Here is a 13,382-nt window from a genome sequence, read left to right as displayed (position 1 = left end):
AAGCTCAATATATTACTAGCGCACCACATTGATAGCCGATCAAGAGCCGACTGTAGTCTGATACAATCATTAAGGTTGAGTATCCTGAGATATATCTTCAAATCATCCGCGAACAACAGTACTGCTACATCTATAATATCGACGATATCATTTATGAATAATAAAAAAAGTAAAGGCCCGAGGTTGGATCCCTCGAGGAATTCCAGATAATGCACAGAACTCGATAGAGCAGCAATTCTCAACCTCAACAATACACATCCTATCAGTCAAATATGATTTTATCAGGTCAATCAATTTCGGTGCAAAACCAAACTTAGATCTCAATTTGTTCAACAAGATGTTATGATCGACCTTGTCAAAGGCTTTCTGAAAGTCGGTATAAATTACGTCCACCTGACCGGACTCATCCAAAGTTTGTAGTACATGTTCAAAGAAACAAATAAGATTAGTTTTAGTTGACCTTTTGGGCATGAAACCATGCTGATTCGGTTTTATTTTGTTCTTGAGTGCAGGAAATATTGAATTATAAAGAATGATCTCATAGATCTTTGAAAAATTTGACAGGATGGAAATCGGACGATAATTAGCAATAATTGATTTATCACCTTTCTTAAAAACTGGTATGATTTTTGACCGCTTCCAAACAGAAGGAAATGTGCCTGAAGAAGCTGACAGATTGTAAATATGTGTCAGAGGTGCAGACAGAACACCTATGCAGTCTTTAACGAGAAAACTTGGGACTTCATCAAGCCCAGCGGTAAACTTATTCGATAACTTTTTCGATGCTTTTATAACGTCAGTTTCTGTAATCCTACCAACATCGATCATACCACTATCGCTATCATTCATATCAACCAAATCTCGACTGTTATAGGGCGCGTCGTACACACTACAGAAGTGCTGGGCAAACGCATTAACAATATCCTGTGGTCTGTGCAACATTTTATGACCGTCACTTATTACACCGGGTATACGAGAATGACCTCTGCTCTCTTGCACAAAAGACCAAAAACTTGAAGGATCTGTCAGTAGTTTCTTTTCGGAGGTACTTACATAATTTTTGTAAGCTTTGTTTATTTTTGATATTTGATTGTTTAGTTTTTTATAGCGGAGATGATTGAAGTTATTATTAAATTTCCTATAGTTCTTTAATGCAGTTTCTTTGAGGTAAATAGTATCAATAATATCGGTTGTGTACCATGACGGAAAACGTCTCTTTCTCAAAACCTTAACTGGTACAGTGCTCAGAAAGATATGCTGTAGAAGTGAATAAAATTTGGCACAAGCCAAATCCGGATCACCTTCGTTCATAACAGGTGACCAGTCAGTTTCCCATATAAAGCGGTACATATCTACATAGTTTGCCTTTGAAAAATTAAACTTGGAACACGCGTAGACAGAGTCAGAAACTGAAAAATTTGAATTTCTTATGTTTTGTTCAGGAAACAAAAAAAACCTCAACTGATGGATGATGAGAGTCCACTGATACAAGTGAATAGTCTGAGCCGGAAACACTACACTTAAAATTAGAAAATACCAAATCTAACAATACATCTCTACAATTTCGTACTTCATTATATTGATGAAGTTCAAGTGACTCAGAAAACGTGTTGATTATTAAAGTACGGTTATCGGACAAAGAATTTTCAGTATATTTAGGACAATTAAAGTCCCCCAGAACAATCAATCTACTATCTAGTAATGGACTGAATGAAGACAGTGAATCAAACAGTTGTTGATAAATTGCAATATCTGTTCGTGGTGGAACATACAACAGTACTATAATGATAGAATGAGGTCCATACATGATCTTACAAGCTACTGCATCGACGGAAGGGGTAAGAGTTTTGAGCCCTGATAAATCAACTTCAACTGCACATAACTCACTGCGAACTGCCACTAGTACACTTCCGCCCGTTGACAAACCAGTGGTAATCAAGTTTCTATCACATCTGAAAACACTGTACTCAGCGGGAAACAATTCACCATCATACACACCATCCTTCAGCCATGTTTCGGCAAGACATACAACATCAAAATCACCACTTGCTACAGCAGACCTGAGTTCATGAGTTTTAGAATTGAGGCCACGTACGTTTTGATAGTACATAACGTGCTTCCTGGAATTGTAATTGGGGGAATTTAGTTTAAAAGTCTAATAACGGGAATGCCCTTCATGAACTTCAATTCGACATTCTCACCCGAAGATTTCCCTTGCTCTAATTCAATTTTGATTTTATTGAAATAATCTCTCTCTCTCGGAGTTCTATCAGATGAGACGAATACATTGAAATCCTCCCTGAACATCTTGGATTTTCCTAACACTCTACGCACCAGTTGACTATTATTCATGGTCAGCTTAAGAGGTCTTGACTTATCTACTATAGTAGCATCCTTTAATTAATCCTTTAATCAAAGAGTTTGATATCATTGATTACTTTATCGGTTCAACCCTCAAGGATGAGGTTCTTAAGATTATGCCAGTACAGAAACAAAGCCGTGCTGGTCAGAGTACTAGATTCAATACTTTTGTAGCTATTGGTGACAGCAATGGTCACATTGGTTTAGGTGTAAAGTGCAGCAAGGAAGTAGCAACTGCCATCCGTGGTGCTATCATTCTTGCCAAGCTTTCTGTTGTTCCAGTAAGAAGAGGTTATTGGGGTAATAATATTGGTAAACCCCACACGGTAATGCAAGGTAACCGGTAAATGCGGTATTGTTACTGTGAGACTCATTCCAGCACCTAGAGAAACTGGCATTATGTCAGCTCCAGTTCCCAAGAAGTTGTTGCAAAAGCCTAGTATTGAAGATTGTTATTCCTCTGCTAGGGGTTCAACTGGAACACTGGGTAACTTCGCCAAAGCAACTTTTGCTGCTATCGTCAAGACTTACGCCTACTTGACTCCTGACTTGTGGGCCGATATGCCTCTTATCAAGACTCCTTAGCAAGAGTATTCGGATTTCCGTGCGACCGCCAAAAATGTTGCTGAATGTTTAGTTCTCGCTCGAAAGTCCTTCCATTCATTGATTTCAACCTACTAGGAAAACATGCCTACAAATGCCTACAAAGCTAGGTGAGGACTCATATTTAGCTGTACGATGTCTGGGGAAGGCGATGGTATCAGTATGGCGTGTTTCATACCCATGAAAGTCACAGCATCTCTTGTATTAACTGATGTTAAGTTGGATATAATTGAGGCAATAAATGAATGAATAGCATGGCCGAAGTCTGAAAATAAGTCGTACGATACGCTTTTCAGAACAGTCGATTTGACCTTGCCAACAGCCCCAAAGAACCACGTTGTAATTCAAATGACTGTAAACCATGCTGTAATAAATGGTCAGTAGCTCTCCGACAGAAATACAACTCCTGAGACGTAATAAGGCATAGTAAGCAATATTCATTCTGCACAAACATGATCAATGTGGAGATGCCACCTAAGGTTTCTGTCCACATACAAGCCCAGAAATTTCACCTCTCCGGTGGCCTCCAATTCTCCTTGTTTGTGTTTTATAATGAGAGGTTTCACACTCGGATTCTGAAACCTAACTATTACCGACTTCGTTAGATTGATAATAAGTGCGTTTTTGAGGCACCAATCAATGAAACACTGTACTATCTTTCGCACAGCGACTTCAATTCCTGCCAACTTTTTCTCTAATAGCGATAGTTATCATAAGCGAACATTATCAGTATATAGGCTACAACGTATGAATGCAGATCATTAATAAATAATAAGAACAGAAGCGGGCCCAGCACAGATCCCTGAGCGACACCCATGTTGTTGGTGTACTCGTCAGATGAAACGTCATTCAATTTCACATAAGTTTTTCGATCAGAGAGAAAACTCTTAACCCAATCAAGAAACACGCCCCTGAATACACCTGAGCACACTTTATGTCTGGAAAAGTTGAAATTTATATGGGATCATCATTCCAAAATAGATGTAAATTGTAGAATTAGAGGCGTTTGTAAAGATTGTCGGACATAGAGACCTAAATAGAGGCAAACACGAGACCAAAGTTGTCTAAAATGTATTTTACCAATAGAAATTCTCAAATCGTAGCTCCCTCCACCTCTACATAGAGTACTTGAAAGCAATATCAATCACCGAAAACATTGAATACTTCTATGGTGCTAATCTTTTGACAACAACCCTGTCATGGGTGATTTGGACAAACAATTCACAGCTTTTTCGAAATTCGGAGATTCAAAATCAGATGGTAAAACTATAACCCTAACCCAAATTGATAAGTGGTTAAAACAAGCACAAGTATTCGACAAGAAATTGACAACTACTGATACCGGTATTGAATTCGGTAAACTGAAGGCCAAAACGATTGATTTTAAAACATTCAATCAGTTTCTTGATGGTTTAGCTAAAGCAAAGGGTATTCCGGTGGATGATATTAAAACAAAATTGGTGAACTGTGGTGCTCCAGGCACAGCCAATACAACTCAGGTAACCACACTTTTACATGTAATATATACCTACCTACTTGTAGTTTCTTCCACTTCAGAACCTAAAACTACTTAGTTCGGGACTGTTTGTTCAGTACAAGATGGGTCTCGAGAACCTATTTCAATCGTAGTTCTTGTTATGTGTTTGAAGTTTGTGGAACCATAGTAGAAGCTAAAGTTTGTAAATATGTTGTTCTTAGTATATATCGACCTTGTTCAGGTGACTTTGCATCTTTTGTCAAACATTTTTCATTCACATTGAATCATGTTTCTAAATTAGGTGAAATAATGTTAGTTTGCGGAGATCTGAATGTAGATATCTTGAAAGATGGTTGTCCTAATCGGACATTATTTTTAGACTTACTTGAATGCTACAATTTACATTTTTCATCAGTTAATCCTACAAGAGTTTTTAGGAATGTTAATGGCCACACATTCAAGTCGAAGATTGACTACATCTTGACCAATATAAATTTTCCCACATCTAGTGTTGAGGTTTATGAGGCTCATATTAGTGACCATAGAGTTCTTTCACTCAAGTTTCCAGTGGGTTTTATTCCGAAACAAACTCTTTCACATAAATTGGTCAGGGATTTGAGCCCTCAAAATCTTGACTATTTTAGTAATTTTATAAATAATTGTGATTTTTCTTTTCTTTATGGTTCCCATGACGTTGATGAATGCTTTGGAGCATTCATGTATCTTATTGAAGATAGTTTCCAAAAAATGTTTCCATTAATTCGATCTAATAATCATACTAAATATGACAAGCGTTGGATCTCTCCCGCTATTCACCTAGCTAAGCGAAATCTTGATAATTGTTATTGGCTGTATACTAACATGAAATGCCAATCTACCTATGACAATTATAGGAGAGTCAAATCCTCATATAACTCGTTAATCAAGGAAACAAAATCTAGATATTTCAGTAATTTGATTGAAACCTCTGACAACAAAAATAAAACAGTGTGGAGTATCGTGAATTCCCAAACAAACCGAACGTTAAAAAAATACAGGCCCATTGAGTTGATTATTGATGGAAAATCATATGTTGACCCTGAAAATCTAGCGGTTATATTTGCTAAATATTTTTCCTCAGTAACTGAAAAAGCTCTGCACGATTATTATAATTCTAACTTGTCCAATACGTGCACGACCTCTTCAATTTTGAATTTCAACTTCTTTTTTCAACCAGTTCTGGCCAATGAGGTGATCAATGTAATAAATAATTTGAAAAACAACAAGTGTTCGGGCATTGATCATATTTCAGCACGTATACTGAAAAATATTGGACCTGCAATCGCACCTCATTTTGCCCATATAATTAATTTGTCAATAAGCTCAGGTGTATTCCCTAATCTTTTGAAAAAAGCCATAGTCTTGCCTATTCATAAAAAAAATGATGTACATGATGTTTCTAATTACAGACCTATCTCTATTCTCAGTGTCTTTTCCAAAGTTTTTGAAAGAATCGTTTATAATCGAATGATTAACTATATAGATAAGTATAATATATTAGACACTGCACAACATGGCTTCAGGTCAGGTCGCTCGACTCACACGGCAGCTTTATTTTTCGTTGAGTTCGTGCATGAATGCCTTGATAAAGATTTGTTCGTCGCGGGGTTGTTTTTTGATTTGTCACGGGCTTTTGATAGTCTTTCCTATGAGTTCCTTGTTGATAAATGTTACAACATGGGATTCAGGGGTATATTTCTAACATGGATTCGAAGTTATCTAGAGAGTAGAACTATACTTGTAAGGGTTGATAGCACTTACTCGCAGGAAGAGAATATTAATTTGGGCGTACCTCAGGGTTCTGTATTAGGGCCACTTCTTTTCCTTTTGTTTGTAAATGACTTACCTATGAATTTGAAGAACATGCTTTTTTTGTCATCCGGTTACACTGATTTTAATCTTCTCATGAACATGTTGAGATTGGTTTTGTTTGCTGATGATACCTCAGTGGTGATTAGCGCCAAGACGTTCGAGGAATTGCAGAGTTTATGTCGACTCTTGCTACAGTATTTTGTAGACTGGTGTCGTCAAAATAGTATAATGATTAATATCAGCAAGACAGAATGTATTTACTTCAAAAATAGGAGTTATGGTTTGGGTGGGCTAACCTTGCGGTATCTGGACTTTGTTATAGAAGCTAAAGAAAGTGCAAGATTTCTGGGAATATATCTTGACCAGAACTTGAAGTGGGGATCGCATGTCCATTCTGTATGCAAAAAACTTAATAGCTCCTTCTATGCTATAAGTAGAGTAAGAAATACTATTCCCTTACATTCACTCATAAATGTTTACTATAGTCTTGTATATAGTCACATTTCTTATAATATTATGTTATGGGGAAACTCATCCGATGTTGATAGAGTATTCATAGCACAAAAACGGATTCTGCGAATGATGTTCAATCTTACACCTAGAACCTCATGCAGACCCTTTTTCAAGTACTATCATATTTTGACTGTTGCATCAATTTTTATCTTCAGATGCCTTTTATATGCTAAAGAGAATGAAAACAATATAACGAAGCTCTCAGTATTTCATAGCTATTACACTAGAAATGATAGAATTATGTCCATCCCTAAACACAGGACTACTAAGTTTGAAAAGTCCCCCTTATATCAATGTATGAAGTTTTTTAATCATCTTCCAAGAAGTGTACAATGTCTTAGTTTTAAGGAATTTAGGAAAGTAGTTAAGGTTTTAATGTTAGAAAAATGTTATTACTCAGTTAGCGAATATTTTTCAGTTAAATTGTGATTGTTCACTGATTTTATGACTTGTCCTATACATGTAAAATGTCTTACAGGATGAATAAATTATTATTATTATTATTATGTCACAAATAGGCTCTATCTTATATCAGACAGTGACTCAGAGTCTGAAGCATTTGAGCGCTCGTTGATCAAAGCGCCCTTGGAAACTAACCTCCTTAAATTCTAAAAAAAAGACTCCAACAACAATAAATATACATTTTGTTTTCATTCAGGCAGTCCATGTTGGTGGCGTCGATAGGTTGACCGATACCTCAAAATATACTGGAACTCACAAGGAAAGATTCGATGAAAGTGGAAAAGGCAAAGGAATAGAAGGAAGAGAAGACAAAGCAGATAATTCTGGATATGTTGGGAATTATAAGGGAAAGGATACATACGACAAAACACATCCCAAAAACTAGAAAACACAAACAATAGAAAACCAATCGGTTATATTTCAATTGTACGCAACATGATACAGAGTTAAAGAGTTATATATTTGCTAGGTGAGGCAACCTATTTCTTTGAAATACTTCAAACCCTTTTTATGAATGGAATTCTTAATTGATTGTGATTGCAAAATTCCTGTTCATTCCACTAGATATATAACTAACGACATTATCAAAATCTCCATAACAATGTATAGTGTATCCAAAGTCACTTGGAGGAAGCCATAATATTTCGATTATAGAAGTGTTGTCCAAATTTACGGAAATTCCTTTGGGACCTGCGAATTTATTGCCTAACAATACTCTGAAATAAACCCCTGCATTTAGTAGATCGCGGTATCCACTTCAAAGGGAAATCTGGCCAAGCGTTTTTATGGACTAGTTCAAGTGACTTTGGATATACTATACCTACTTAAAATGTTCTTGAAACCTAAAAGTATAATTTGATACCCGCAGTCAACTGAATCCAAAATTATTCAAGTGGTGATGAACATCAAAATTCTTCATGGCACAAGGAGGACTAGACCTAAGGCATCAATTCAAAAATTTCTCAAAATTCATGGACGAAGAATCAGATGGAACCACAATAGGAATACGACAAGTCGACCTTTGGTTACGTCAAGCTAATATCATAGACATGAACATGGTTACAACGACACACACAGGTATGGTATAAGAACAAACATCGCAATTTTTTTGTAGTGAATTTCATATAAATACTTAGTTATTATAAACTGACAGATTTTAATAAAAGGATATGAATGACAGAAAGATGTGAAGGGAATAGAATTTTGTAAGGTACTTTAAATCTTGGATAACGCACGATATTCCAGGTGTTTGTTTCAACAAATTCAGAATGAGAAGGATCACTTTCAAAATGTTCCAAGAATTCCTGCTAGATTTGTCTAACGAAGTGAATGGTAACTTTGGAGAGTTCAAGGAAAAACTGGAAAATTGCGGTTTGCCTGGTACAGCTAAGAAGGCCGAAGTTGCAAAAGATTAGAAGATTCATGATCATGATCAATCAGAATATTTCAAACATTTTTTTTCGTCTTCTTGTATTTTTTTCATATGGAATTATATAACATCAAATATTTCAAGCTTGATTCATACAGACTATTAAAATCGAAAGACATATCAACGTTTTCGATATTTCTGTGAAACAATTTTTTTAATAAGAAAAGGATCACCCCTATATTTACGCCACTGGATAAGTTTGGCAGGAGACACTTGGCTAATTCAAAACATTACATCAACAAGACTTCAATACCTAAAAATTAAAACAATGAATGTAATAATCCTAGAGTTGTCAGTGAAAAACTGTATTTCGAAAACGAAGCTTGTTAGGATATATGATTGAAGGAATTTTTTTATGAAAATAATTCGATGCCATAGTTATTGCACTAAAATCTGGACCACCTTCTTTTTTTACAGGTCATCAACTGTTTGCTTCTATAACATTAGCAACTCTTCTGGCATAAGCAAGAGCCAGTATGACAATGCTGAAGATTTAGATTAGATTTAGATATTTAAAGGGGGTTTCATTGCACTTTATGGTTTTTTTGTTCCCTCCATCAGATCAGTTCTCTGCATTAGTCGTCATAGTCTACAGCTCGCTCTCCAGCTCCAGAGTTCTGATGAACTCCAGTAACTGGGATGACTTCAAGGAGGTTACTTCTTTACTTCTACAAGACTTTAGTCTAAAGCATTTTTTTCGTTGGCTAGTGATGGTGATCCGGAATTCCATGCTCCACTCAATAGAATCTGAACTCGTCGTTTTCAGCTAAACTGATTTTCATGAGGTGCTTCCTTAGGTGGCAATGACCTGAGAGGAATTCAGTGGGGAGATGTAGCATTATTGCTTTTAAGATCCAGATACTTTTTAGATCTCACATTCTTAAACTTTTTGGAATGACCCAACCCAGAAAGATTCTGCCAGAGTGTTTCTCTATCGGTTTTTTCCTGCACAGTGTATTTTTCAGAATTTCCAATTTTCTATCAATCCAATTGTCTAACAATACCAATTATAAGTAATGGTGGTTTTTGTCAATAAATGAGCACATTGTTTATATTCATATTTATGGTTCTGTAAATGATGACATCACTAATGTCCAATCGTTAATATTATCACGAGCCGAGAGTGGTTTCAACTCATCAAGAACGGTGATTTCGACGTCGAAGACCAGAATGGCGGTGGAAGAGAGAAGGTTTTCGAAGATGCAGAATTGGAGGCATTACTTAATCAAGACTCGTGTCAAACGCAACAAGAATTAGCAGGATCATTGGAAGTGACGCAACAAGCCATTTCAAAACGCCTGAAAGTCATGGAAATGATTTAAAAACAAGGAAATTGGGTGCTGTACGAGTTGAAGCCGAGAGATGTTGAACGGTGTTTATTTGCTTGTGAACAGCTGCTTGCAAGGCAAAGACGGAAGGGATTCATGCATCGCATTGTGGCTGGAGACGAAAAATCAGTTGGTTACGCACATAAAATCATTGGGATATCCCGGCCATGCTTCCACGTCGATGGCCAAACCGAATACTCACGGTTCCAAGGTCATGCTCAGTGTTTGGTGGGACCAGCTGGGCGTAGTGCATTATTAGTAGTTAAAACCGACTGAAACAGTGACAGGCGATCGTTATCGAACACAATCTTTGCGTTTGAGCCGAGCATTGAAAGACAAACGCCCGCGATACAAGAGAGACATGATAAAGTGATTTTACAGCATGACAATGCTCGACCCCATGTTGCGAAAGTGGTCAAGATATAATTGGAAACGTTTAAATGGGAAGTCCTACCCCACCCGCCGTATTCTCCAGACGTTGCTCCCTCGAAGTGAGAAAGTAGTGGCCAGCGATGGACAATAGGTACCTGAATCATAAATGTATAAACAGTTTTTTACAATAAAGCCTAGAATTTCGAAAAAAAAACGGTTAAAGCAAAGTTGTACGTCTATGTAGATATACCAGTGAAGAAAATATAAAGTAGAGAACATTGAATTTCATCAAATGATCCATAGAACAGTTCAAAATGAATTCTTCAAATATTGATATTTAAATTCTGTTTAATAAACCTTTCTAAATAGATTCAAAAATGATTTCTCGGTTTACATTGAGCTAAATGGCCATAAAGCCCAAGAGCTTAATACGAACGAGTATGTTCAACAATGACATTGGTAACTAAGCATAAAAATCAAACTAACAAGCAGTTGTACTGAATACAAAATGAGCAATAAGACAAAGAATAATATCTGGAGCAATGTCAACCCTCAAACGTCTTCTTCTATGCTTCTCGATTCCCGACACGTCTTACCACGCCACTAATACGCACTTCATCGGGTAATTCCGTCACGTGGTGCATTCTTTCTGCCCCTACAACTCCACTTACCAGCAAAGCTCACGGCCACCCCCACCCAGTTCCCCTTCGACGGGCCAGCGCAACGTTATTATGTATAGAAACGTTTAAGTGGGCTTCGGACGTGATGGAAAATGCACCATCGCCTACTTAGGAAATAGCTGCACCCCCTGTATTCGAAAAACGAAATACCGACGATCTTTTAATGCTCAGGAAATTGAGTGTCGTCGTCGATATGGTGTACGAGCTGAATGAAAAATGAGGTTGCTTTGTTGCTAGGGCAATAATAAGTATTGTATTATTCGCTGGAACTTGTAAATTTGATGGGAAGGTTGTTGGAGAAAAATTCCAGGGGAACCACTGAACTAAAAGATTGTGAACCGTAAGTGCACGTCTTGGTATAAAAATTGAAAGTTTCTGTGTGAAATGTCACCAGTAGGGTCATGCAAGAATGACCATTAAAAACTCAACTAGATACGTCATAAGTATTAGAGCTGAAATCTATATTTTTCATTTGGATAACTAACACAAGATGTATTCTCAAATTACAGATACTTTGCGTAGTGGAAACCTTTCACTAGACTCCCCCAACGTTAACAAGACCAGGACCCTGAATGCTAGGTTTGTTTTTTGTAGACCTTTAGGCCCTCAATAAAAAAAGCTGATCAAAAAAATGTGGTCAAGGCTGATTCTCAAATTATAGGGTGTTCAAAGCAGACATAGCGATAAAAGCTACAATGTACTTTATCCGAGTTGATAGTTTGTCTTGAGAAGTGCGAATGCACTCGTGTCCATAAAGGATCCTCCTCATTTCTAAACTTGTCATCAATTTGAAACGAAGTACCTTTGCAATTGCAAGACCTGATGGCAATAATGTATGATCAAAAAGGAACAAAGTTACTCATATACACTTGCCACCTATGCGTCTCCAACATGTCAGACAAAAACCGAAGATGTCACCACACACAGCGGCTGTAGAAACTGCAGAGGCTGGCCTTTATTGGTGTCACGGGAGCTATACACACAATTCTCACAGCAGCACTTGAGGTCATACTCGATCTACCTCCCTTGCACCTATATGTGAGGAATGTAGCCTGCTGGAAGCAATGGGAATATCACCTAATGGCAATCTCCATCCAGGAAACTAGATTGGACACATGGAGATACTGAATCAATAAGACTCAAAACTACTGGCAAGACCGTCAGATGTGATGCCAACTATCTTCGAATTCGAAGCACCCTTTAAAAGAGTCATTGAAGACCGTATCAGTGCAATAAACTTAGTAAATCGCTAGGACAAATCCCTATGGTATACCGATGGATCAAAATTAGAAAAAGGCATGGTTATTGGGGTATATGGGCCTAAAACGAGGATTTCTAGATCCCTGGACGGTGAGCCCTGTATCCTGCAATCCTAGACACTAGCTATCTACACTTGGACCAAGAGTGACACAAAAAAAAACCTCGAAGAGATGCGTATTTACATCACTACGGACAGCCAGGCCAAGGGTGTCTCCAGACATGGGAGTGCCGTAATACCATGAAACAACTGGACAGAGGCAATTAAGTAACTCTACTATGGGTACCGGGTATTGTGGTATTGAAGGAAATGGAAAAACTGAGGAACTTGCATCAAGGTTGACACCTGCTGGTCCTGAGCCCTTCTGTGGGCTTGGGAAATACCAATACAATAAAAATACAGGGATCCAACAATGGGAGGGGGACAATTGGAAAACCCTCTGGAGGAAGGCTCCAGGTCTTGCGCAGGCAAAGAAATTTGTGGTAATTTCACCGACCTATACCAGAAAGCTCCTGAAGCTACCACGAGCTGAGCTTCGGGTAATGGTGGGACTGCTGACGGGACACTTTCGGTGCAAATACGTTTTGTACTGCATAGTTAAGTCAGGAAATGAGATCTGCAGGCTCTGTGGAAAGGAGGTAGAAACAGCCAAACACATAGTCTGCAAATATCAGGAGCTGGACAAGGATCCGGCCGTCGATGCTGTTAATGAAACCGATGACATCCTTAGTAGCCTTGGCTATTACTTTATGAGTATCCAGAACTGACATTGAGTGGTTTTTAGGCCAGTAAAAACCACTCAAACGTAGATGCTGTTAATGAAACCGATGACATCCTTAGTAGCCTTGGCTATTACTTTATGAGTATTCAGAACTGACTTTGAGTGGTTTTTAGGACAGTAAAAATTTAAAAAATTAATTTTCCTACAACTGCTATGGAAAGTAGCGTATTCTTCACAGCTTACTCAATTTCAAAACTATGTATTGCTCATACTGTTGGAAATATTATTCCCCACGGCACTTTGCCCACACCTCGCTTGGTAGACCAA

General features: G+C 37.6%; 2 protein-coding genes across 3 annotated transcripts in view; one reads left to right on the top strand and one right to left on the bottom strand.

The window, feature by feature from the left end:
• LOC123684299 (vesicular glutamate transporter 1) overlaps window positions 1-13,382 on the bottom strand; it is a 94,753-nt gene that overhangs the window by 62,859 nt on the left and 18,512 nt on the right. The window lies entirely within an intron of this gene.
• LOC123684300 (tubulin polymerization-promoting protein homolog) lies at window positions 4,135-8,775 on the top strand. Its single transcript, XM_045623500.1, has 4 exons — window positions 4,135-4,463; window positions 7,464-7,736; window positions 8,136-8,344; window positions 8,513-8,775. Exons 1-2 carry the CDS (start codon window positions 4,164-4,166, stop codon window positions 7,650-7,652), a joined length of 489 nt encoding a protein of 162 aa, XP_045479456.1. The 5' UTR covers window positions 4,135-4,163; the 3' UTR covers window positions 7,653-7,736; window positions 8,136-8,344; window positions 8,513-8,775.

This window comes from Harmonia axyridis, chromosome 7 (assembly GCF_914767665.1).
Source record: "Harmonia axyridis chromosome 7, icHarAxyr1.1, whole genome shotgun sequence".
Classification (NCBI taxonomy): Eukaryota; Metazoa; Arthropoda; class Insecta; order Coleoptera; family Coccinellidae; genus Harmonia; species Harmonia axyridis.
The sequence above is the reverse complement of the archived record's forward strand: the minus strand, read 5'-3'. Positions and strand labels throughout refer to the sequence as shown.